This window comes from Ochlerotatus camptorhynchus, unplaced genomic scaffold, assembly GCF_037179485.1.
Source record: "Ochlerotatus camptorhynchus isolate MF236.1 unplaced genomic scaffold, CSIRO-AGI_Acam_v1.1 ptg000190l, whole genome shotgun sequence".
NCBI classification, from domain to species: Eukaryota; Metazoa; Arthropoda; class Insecta; order Diptera; family Culicidae; genus Ochlerotatus; species Ochlerotatus camptorhynchus.
In genome coordinates, this window is record NW_027040680.1 from 6474 (window position 1) to 17065 (window position 10592).

At 41.5% G+C, this 10592-nt stretch overlaps 1 protein-coding gene across 1 annotated transcript; it reads left to right on the forward strand.

Moving 5' to 3' along the window:
* The first annotated feature begins 1122 nt into the window (after positions 1-1122).
* On the forward strand, positions 1123-1919 carry LOC135702264 (uncharacterized). The gene is made up of 4 exons (XM_065223290.1): positions 1123-1339; positions 1392-1483; positions 1551-1719; positions 1782-1919. The coding sequence occupies exons 1-4, from the start codon at positions 1153-1155 to the stop codon at positions 1892-1894; spliced, it is 561 nt and encodes a 186-aa protein (XP_065079362.1). The 5' UTR covers positions 1123-1152; the 3' UTR covers positions 1895-1919.
* The last annotated feature ends 8673 nt before the right edge of the window (positions 1920-10592 follow it).

Genomic DNA, 10592 nt, shown 5'->3' on the forward strand with positions numbered 1-10592 from the left:
GCACTAAACTAAGGACACGGGATATACTACAATAGATCAATTTACTGGTCGCAGTAGTGTTAGGTCCCGAACAGAGGAAAAAAAAACTTTCTGCTACGTCTAGTTTCCAAAGCGAAGATACACTGGTATACTGGTGGCTTACCCGAGGGCATTTTAGTTGAAAAGTTATCAGGAACATAGTTACGTCAGTAAAAGCACGCGCTTTCTAAACTTCTAAAAGTTTCCATCAATGAAAAAAGCTAATGTAAATAAGCAGATTCTTATGAGTCACCCTAAGATACGTTTTCAAAACCAGAATAAAATGAGTACCATTAGAATTGAAATTTTGTACTTTTTGCACAGTTGTTGTACAACTTTGTCCAACATTGCGTTGGTCTATTTAAAATAACTAAAAAGTTGATATTCTGAACTCATTAACCATACACGGTAACCGCAAAATACCCAATAATGACTATAAAGTAAGCAAAACTGGGACTACCCATTAAATGAGTAAAATTTTACCCATTTATGAGTAATTACAACTACAAAAACAAGTAGTAAGTATTCATTTTTGAATAAAAAATACTCATAAATGGGTAATATTTTTACTCATTTAATGGGTAGTCCCAGTCGCCCTCGAAAATGCTTACTTTGTAGTCATTATTGGGTATTTTGGGGTTACCGTGTAGGGTGATCTTATTTCACTTACATCAGACTTTCAACTTTCACGAAGACATCATTTACCTGAAACTAACAGTGTAAGCGCAAACCGATGCATTTATTAATATTAAGCTTCGATTAAGCGGTACTGTCAATGCTTCTAAACTCTTGTTTGTAAATCACATTTTTATACTGTGGAAAACGACCTGGTGTGCCACACTAGCAAACATTGCAGTTGTCTGAATCTTATAGAATCTTAATTAAACTGCATACACCAATACCAATTCCCCGTTCGGCTAAACAACCACGTGCTACAGCGAGCCAAAAGCATTTGCATTCATCCGCAGCTAGCAGTTGGCTTGACGCAGATTGTAAACAACCCAAAACGACACATACCGACCGATGATCCACCCCTACACTCCCACCTCCAAATAATCGACAAGCGAGCGAATCTGCAGCAGTAGCGTTATACCAATACAAATAGTGTGTAGTTAGTTTTTCGCTTCAGTCGCGATGATTCAGTGTGCCGCTAAAAACAGTTGTCCGCCAATCGGAACTAAAATGGACGTGAATTCGTTTCGCCGGATCGGTTCGGTTTATGTAATTCTATGCTGCTTGATTGCGGGTTTCGGCGCCACTCTCTGTCTCTACCGGTTGATGGAGGCGAAGCCAGCGTGTCGAGATTTCTCCTGTCCCGATGGTAAGCTATGTTCGGCTGATTGATATTGACTTCTAATATTGACACCTTACAGGAACGAAGAACGTCATCATTCTGGGCGTCAGTTTGAAGATCGGCATACTGTCTGCCATGTTTGCCGGTTTGCTGAAGGATGGCATTGATGAGGTAGCTTTGAAAGGATATTGCTATTAGAGTGTCTTTCAATGATTCATTGTGATTCAATCTTCCTCAGAGGAAAGTCTGCTCCGTTCGCGTTAACAGGGTGTTTGTCGTCGTGAGAACTCTTTCGCTATTCATACTGTGGACCTGCTGGGACGTTTCTCGTGAAATTGGCCAAAACGATGGAGACGCTTCGTCAGGTGTAGTGTTGGCCATAATGTCCATGTTTTTCGGAATGTCATGTGAGATTCCTGTAACTGAAAAGATGACATGAAGTTAATTTTCGCATTTCGTTTTTAATTAGCAATAACTGCCTTGGAGCTATGGGTTCTCAACGGTGTGCAGCGGTACATGATAGAGGGTGTCCCAGAGGAGAGAAAGAAACGAATTCCGGAAGTGGTGTACGTACAGGCTTGAAATGGAAATGCTGAAAGTTAGTGCCTTATTAAAATTCCATTACTGTGTGCCTTTGTAATTATAATTTGTGATTTAAATAAAGAAACAGTGAAATGCCTATGTTCAGAATGGTTGTTATTTTTTTTTTTTCGTCGCCACTAGGCCGTGAAACAGAGATCATCAACATGATTGTTTATCCTAATTTTAGATTTTAATCGCCGCCGTACCGGATATCAACGGTACTATTATTCAGTGATGAAAACACTGCTCAGATAGAAAAAAGTTTACGATAGATGCGCTAGCGTGTGCAAGAGGGTTAACCTTTACGGCACAAAGTAATTTTGGTTGATCACAACTACACTCAATACTGTTTGTACATTATTTAGATTTTTTAGATTTTGTCCTCGTGGGGATCGGTACACGCAAAACAAAATTCTCTTACATCCACTCATCCACTGTAAGGTTGGATTTATTACATCCTCTGCATTTGTCTCATGCAACAGATGTATAGGCAGTTCTTGCAATGTACTGTAGCGTAAAATCAAGTTTTTTTTTCAGAATGCATATTTTTGTATAAAACCTGCACGAGTTGATTTTCTAGAAGCAAAACATTTGGGGGAACAAACTTTGTTCGAAAAATAAGCTAACATAACAATTACATCACAACAGAATCTGTTCATGTAGCAAAACATTGCAAATTTTGCTTACTTTTCATGCAAATCTGTTAAAGATTCTCTCGGTTCCTGGTTGGGTGTACATAACTTTCAATTCCAGCATATTTTTATTTGTTTTTGGGATATTCTTAAATAAATTGCATTTAATTTCGATGCAATTTTAGATCACACGATATAAACTAGAGACGAAAAAAAATCGCGTAAAAACAAAATTGAGTGTAGGTTGAAGGTTATAAAATTCATGGATGTGGAACAGATTTTAGAATTAGCTACATAGATATGCTGCAATAACTTTTGAATGTGTGCCGAAATCGTTAAAACCAGTTTCAGTCAAATAGGGTGCGATTTGAAGAAATATGAACAGAATGACATTTTTTTGTGGTATCGTAAAGGTTAACAGAAAAATCCCTGAAATCGAGCAAGGCTATTGTTGTGGCGGCGTATAATCAATTATTTGCCAAGTGTGTAGGTGTAGGACTTTGTTCTTAAATTTAGATTCATTTTGTGCATTAAATTGTGATTTTCCTCTACATGGGCGTTTTACCAACAATCAATTCGAAACTAACGATTTTAAATTGGCTCACTACTTGACTAGCCTATTGGTCCCAAGCAAATCGATTAACGTACCCCATTCTAGTCAAAATTCTAGTACTACACAATGTTTGTTTTGATTCGCTATGAAAGTTTGACAGATAAAATGAGGGGTTCGTGAACTTTCCTATGATTCGAGGGGTGCATCGATTAGTTTGGGACCGAAGATAGTACCAGAGCTGAGCCAAAAAGTTGAGCTCGTTTCCTAGGGGCCTTCTGGTCTTAGAGTTACCTCTATGGTTTTACCCTCATCTTTGCTATTTGTTTTTCTAAAATGCTACGCGGCTCAAGTGTGCACTTGAACTTCCTGTTACTGTTATCAGTAAAGTTGTTCAGTTGACCAAGTTCTTTCGGATGGTGGCCATATTAGTTCAGAAATTTCTCACTACGTGGCACTAGTGTGCACATGAACTTCCTGTGTAAGTTTTAAAGGCTGTAAAAGTGCCAAATACCACACAGCATGGATATTTTCGGAACGAAGATGACGTGTAAATGTCAGAACTAGATGCTTTGACGTCATTTTGGAATCCAAGATCGTGACTTCCAGCCAGGCATGGAAAATCATTTACATTCATTTCATGCAGTCATTTACATTCATTTGCCTCTAACTTTTGACGTAGGACTACGTCTGTGATTTCTATATGGGGGTACACTTTGTGAAAACCGAAACTAGAACATGTAACGAATTATGAAAGATTCTGAATGTTAATAACTAAACTGCCCCTGGTCCAATTTCAATAATTTTACCACCAATCGATCAGAAATATCAAAATATCAAAATATTCCAAATGTTGATTTTCAACAAGAAACTATTGAAAAACTGATAAATGTCAAGCATTGTCTAAAAGAGCCTGAACTATTTTACTTATAAACTAGAAATTACTACTAATCCTATTTCTAAAAACGTTTTTAGTCAAGTTAAAATCGAATTCGTCACAGACAACATTGAACAAGCGAAGACACGAATCAAAAGGGTTGTTGTAGCCGTAGTTTGTTCTGTGGTATGGGACTGCTATTAAAGCTGAGCTCCGAAACCGTCGAGGAGGAATGTTGAGCGGGATCTGTGCGAGAAGTTCAGGGCAATCGATAGATCCTCCAATGATATCGAAAATAACCCAGACAACCAGAATGCACGTATATTCAAATTTGTTTTCGTGATATACAAACATATATACAAACAAACAAGTCGTTTAGAATGCAAAGAAATGGCTTATACGTACAAAAGTGGAAGCCGTATACGTGCATATTTTCGTTTAATTTTAAACGAGTTGATTTAACATCATATGCAATTTGATCTGTAATAACAAATCCATTTTGAAAAGTCTTACGATGTAATCCGATTAAATTTGTGATACAGTACGACGGAAAAATGAGTCATCGCATATAAGTCGGAAATTTGCATTCTCTACGATTTAACTTAAACATATTGCGAGGTATGCCATTCTAATATGCGATTTTGACTTAAACTGTAGCAATTTACGATACTGTCTGTACATTGTTTTACGACTTCTGGTTGTCTGGGAAATAGCCTCTGCATCGTTACTCGTCTGACAGATAGTGGTTCCAATCCTATGAGCTTGCATTGGTCAGAATAAGGACGAAGATTGGTCGGATCGTTCCAAGGAAGTTGTCTCAGTGCAAACCGTAAGAACCTTTTCTGCACCCGTTCAATCGTGAGAACATGAGCTACATAATAAGGGGACCAAAACGGAGCAGCGTACTCCAGAATGCTACGAACCAACGAGAAATAGAGAGTTTTTAAAGCGTGGATGTCGGTGAACTCGGAAGCGTGGCGACGGATGAATCCCAGCACAGAAAAAGCTTTGGCAGTGGTAATGCTCACGTGTTCGTTGAATCTGAGCCTCGAATCGATGGTAACGCCAAGGTCGCAGATGGACGACACACGTTCCAATGATGCAGTTTTCATTCTGTATTGATGAAGAATAGGGTTATTGCAGCGAACGAAGGTAATAACTTTGTACTTCATGTTATTGACCCGCATGCCGTTATCGTCACACCATACAAGTATAGTTTCAATATCTTCTTGTAGGGCAATACAATCCGGAAGAGAAGCTATGACACCATACATTTTTAGGTCATCAGCGAATGAAAGCTAAAACGAGGAAAGCAGCAGACACAGGTCATTTATAAAAATGTTGAATATTAATGGTCCCAGAATGCTTCCTTGGGGTACATCAGACGTGATTTTGAAAGTGCGGGATCGAGTCGAGTTAACCGCAACATATGCAGTACGGTTGCACAAGTACGAATATATCCACTCTGTAATCCAATCTGGAAAACCTATGTGCTTCAGTTTTTCCACAGCTAGAATATGCGGTACAGTGTCGAAGGCTTTCGTAAAGTCAACATACACCGCGTCAACTTGCCGCCTCTCTTCTACTTCGCGGGACAGTGCGGTGACGTAACACATGAGGTTCGTTGTTGTAGAACGATGCTTCATAAAGCCATGCTGACCATCAAAGATGATGGGAGTCGCTACGTTGTATAGAACGTTGTGCACCAGTCTTTCAAACACTTTGCTGAGACAGCAAAGTATAGATACGCCGCGATAATTTGTCACCTGATTACAGTTGCCAGATTTGTGAATAAGAACGATGCAAGCAGGTTTCCAAGCTGTCAGAAAGGTTCTTTCGTGAAGTGATCGGTTGAATAAGTGAGCAATTGGGTTCGCTAGTTCTCTTGAACAGTTTTTCAGCAACAGGAGTGGTATTCCGTCCGTCCCAGGTCCTTTTTTGATGTCAAGGTCATCGATGACTTTTACTACTTCATTTGCGGAAAACTGAATAACGGGTTCGTTGATGTTGTGCGAAGGAACGTGAGCAAAACAATCGCGCCTTGGTATAGGTGAGACTTTACTTAAAACGCTCTCGAAGAACATGGCGAAAAGGTTTGCAGCATCCACATTTGTATTAACCTGGGCATCATTGAAGGTAACAGTATAAGAATTTAATTCTCGTTTGTCTTTTGTATCTCTTTATTAGTTTTTGTTTGTTTTGTCCCCCGTCTCGATGAGCCTCATCGTCGCCCACTGGTCACCATAGCCGGTCGAACTCCAGACGAATCTAGAACCACACTACCGTTCACACTGGCGACAACGCTCTGATGTGGCAACGATACCCTACTCCCAAGCTCCTCCCCTTTTCCTATCCTTCGACAATGTACCCCTCTAACCTCGAGTAAGCCGCGAGTATCCGGCCCAACTCCTACTAGACATATAATGAAGTGAATTTTGTTACAAACAAAGAACAATGAATTATCGGCTCCGTAAAGCTAACGCGATTGAGCCTTACAAATAAACGAACTAGATAAAAATTGAAGGTAACGTTGCCTGGGATGCGAGAAGATGCTTGCCGCTTTTTCACGAAATCCCAGAAGCACGATGGGTTTTGTTTTACGCTGTCCTGGATCCTGAGTAAGTAGTTATCGTACGTAGATAATAGAATTGTTTTGTACTGCAGCTCTACTTCGCGAAGGTAATTACGGTCGCTCTCAGACTTCGAAAGGAAGAAACGGTGACGTGCTTTCCTTAGGATGTTACGAAGATGCCGTAGTTCGGAGGTCCACCATGGCTTGCTGAAAACTGAATTGAACGATCGGCTTTTCCGAGGAACATAGTCGTTAAGCACTGCATAAAGCTTGTCATAGAATGCTGATAATGTTCTATCCAATGGCCCGGTTAGTGGTAAGGAATCCCAGTCAACGGCAGCTAGAGCCGTTTTCAACTGGCCAAAATCACACGAGCGGAAATCGTAGTAAAGATTATCGTCTGACTCGTTCTGTCCTCTCATCGAACAGCAAAACAAAAGGCACGTGGCGATTGTCTACGGGCAACAGAGGCGTGGTGGGTTCAATGAGGTCTAGTCGCTCTGGAAGACTGACGAATACAAGGTCGAGAAGCCTTCCGTTTGCATTCACATATCGGTTAACTTGCTGGAAACCGGTAGCAAACATAGTTTCAGTTAGTGCCTGTTCATGCTCGGAAGAAGCGTTCAAGGGAATGAAACCATTTACATCCTCATACAATTGCCAACGCAAATTGGGGAGGTTGAAGTCACCCAGAGATACAATTATGTCCGCGGCAGAAGCACAGTTTGCAATATGCTGCACTGCGTTAGCGTGTGCAGAGTACAGGTCGGCACATGAGTTTGGTGGAAGGTAATAATAAAGACACCGAGAATCCAATCGTACCCGGACGGCGACTTGCTCAAGGTGGTTAGAATTCAACAGTGGAATAGCCTCACAGTTGAGATGAGCTTTGACCGCAATTAATACTCCTCCTCCGCGAGAATACTGACTAGTCAACGCACTACGATCACAATGGTAAAATGTATAGTCGGATGAAATTTCAGCACTATCAATATCGGCTCGAAGCCAAGTTTCTGTGAAGATGAGCACATCGTAGTCGCAGCTGGAAAGAAGTAAACGTAACTGTATAATTTTGGTTCGCATACCTCTAACATTCTGATAGTACACAGAAATGAGGCGTTGAGAAGATGTTTTTTTCGTTTCGAATTCAGGAGCAGCGGGGGAATTATCCCCCTGGCATTGATGGAACGTTTTAAGGTTGATTGGGTTTGCTGTGACTGCCGGAACTGGAACATCTGTGATGCATCGACGTATGGCTGAGTGGAAGTGAGATGATCATGCCAGACATTGTCGAACGCCTTCTCATCGTTAAACAATGCCATGGCAGATGTATTGGAAATGGACTTGATCCGCTTGATGCTGTTAGTAGCCCGTGCGACTTGGTGGATGCAAGAGTGGTCTTTCCTAAACCTGAATTGCTCTTTGAGAAAGATATTATTATCATTTGAAAATACCAGCAGACTAATAGCTTCAAGATGGAGGACAAGCGGCTGATGAGGCAATAACTTTTGGCACTGGTAGGGTCTTTGCTAGGCTTGTGGAATGACTTTGGCTAACTTCTAGCATGCAGGGAAGTTTCCAAGCATCAAGCCGAAAAAGTCAACACTCAAGTTTTTCAACTCGAGGTTGACCACTTCATCGACACTAGCGGCCTTCATGTTCTTGGTTGATTTAATCGCTGCTGTCACCTCGTCAGCCGATATTCTACTGTCGTCAAGGACAACTACTGGGATAGCAGCGACTCTAGACATTGCCTCCGATACTGCAGGCTCGTAGGGATTCACCATGGCTTGACCAAGGTTATGTGAATTCACAAAGTGTTGACCAAGAGCATTGGCCTTTTCAACTGGGGTTATGAGTAAGGATGGTTCCGATTTCTGATGAGGAGAGGAAAGTGGAGGGATGGGCCTCGGCTTATTTTTTTTTAAATCATTGCCATTTTCCAGAATGGCTTAGCACAATCTGAGAGATAGTGAATCTTGTTTGCAAAATCGATATTTCTGAGATCCACCTCCTGGCTTGGATGATTTTGTTCAAACGGGTGCAATTGGTCTTCAGGTTAGGATTCAAATGAGGTCTTTAGTGGGCCTGTCAAGGTTCAGAGTATTACTCACCTGTCTGGATACTGGAACATGTTGCTTCCTGGCCCGGGAAATCGCTCGATGGAGCGCAGACACCGGTCGATGCCGTCGGTCGTTTCTGGGTGAACGTCATATTCGATACTGGTGTCAACGCAGTGTTGGAACTGCGACCAATCTACCCGATGCTAGTTTCGTCGCGATGCTTGAAACTTGTTGACTGAGGAACCCACTTCATCCGAGCTGAGTTCCTAATACACGACAGGTTGATGTTGCCCATGTTGCTGACAATGAGCAGAGGAACGACAGTAGCGGTCTTTTAACAAGCCAACCTGCGATAATTTGCTACACAACGGCAGAGAGAGAAAGGTAAAATACACCTTTATGGTGTACTAGTACTTCTCTCCCTCTCGTACCTTCGCTAAATCTCGCCCCGCGCTTAGAATATCGCTCAGGATGGAATTCACCTGGTACCAGGACGCTTACTTGCTCCTGGTACCACTGGCCACGCCGTCTGAAGCAAAAATGAGCAGAGGCACGACAGCAACGATGTTTCATAATTTTTCAGGTACAAGCAAAACGATGTGCAACCAAGTGGTACTCGATTATGACGACTGAGTTTGGGGAAAATGTTTATTTCATGAAAACAGTGATAAAATTATAACTTTTATTTGTACATGTGTCAAAAACAATTGTGGAAATTTTGAAAATATTTATTTAATCAAATTTGGAGGGTTAATTTCTATCGTTTGGTGTACCAGGATTTTAATTGAATTATATCACCTTTTCGTGACGGTCCCTTTTAGATTGATACACTTATTCCACCGAAGGTCTGCAAAATACTCCTCCGCAGCGTCGATGATTTCCTCACGTGAGCTGATTTTTTTATTGATGATTTGATTTGTTGATTTTTTTTTAGGTTTGGGAAGAGATAATAGTCGGAGGGAGCCAAATCGGGCGAATACGATGGATGCAGATGCAATTTGAGCCGTAAGTCATTGATTTTAGTCGTGGTTGCGATGCTCTTGTGCGCTGGCGCATTGTCTTGCAAAAAAAAAATATTTCGCCTCATATGAGGCCGTTTTGCAGCGATTTCGGCCTTTAATAGCTCCAATAATGCACGGTAATACTCGCTGTTGATTATTTTTCTTTTTTCGAGGTAGTCCACGAAGAGTATGCCATGACAACCCCAGAAAGCCGACGCCATAACCTTTCCGACACATCGAGTCTCCCTTGGCCGCTTCGGAGCACTCGTGCCGGTTTCAGTCCATTGCCGGGAACTCATTCTGTTTTCTGGGGTATAATACAGTTACCAATCGACGTCAAAAGTCCTCCCGATTCCACATCAGCAAGTCCACACACTCTTTCGAAGTGCTCTCAAGGTTCGTGTTTTTGGTCATTAGTGAGCTTGCGCGACACCCAGTAGCAGGAAAACTTTTTCATATGCATAATCTCGCCCAAAATATGGCGTGTGCGCTCAGTACTAATCTTTGCGGTATCTGCTAGGCCGCGCATCTTCACTTTCCGGTCAGCCAACACCATTTCATGTATTTTTTGACATTGATCTCTGTAGCCGCATCGGAGGGCCTGCAGCTGCGGACTAGATCGGTAGTGGAGTTGCGGCCACCACGAAACTCTGGAAACCAATATTGACGGTGTAATAATGATGAAAATATTTTATCAACCGACGTACTGCCAATATTTTTTTCACATAAACAGAATGCGACAGAATTTGAGCATATTTGGGTGAAATCACACCTAGCCGGTGAAACGCACGTGTTCGCCTCAGTGTATTTTCCACCAGACCATGCTCATAAAAGCACTTATGAAGCCTTCTTCCAAAGTGCTGAACAAATTCTATCTGAGCTTCCTCCTGAGGTTAAAGTTCACATCTATGGAGACTTCAATCAACGCCATGCTGACTTCATTCTGGACTCTGAAAATGAATGTATCTTACTCCCAGTCGTTGGAGATAATGAAACATTGCAA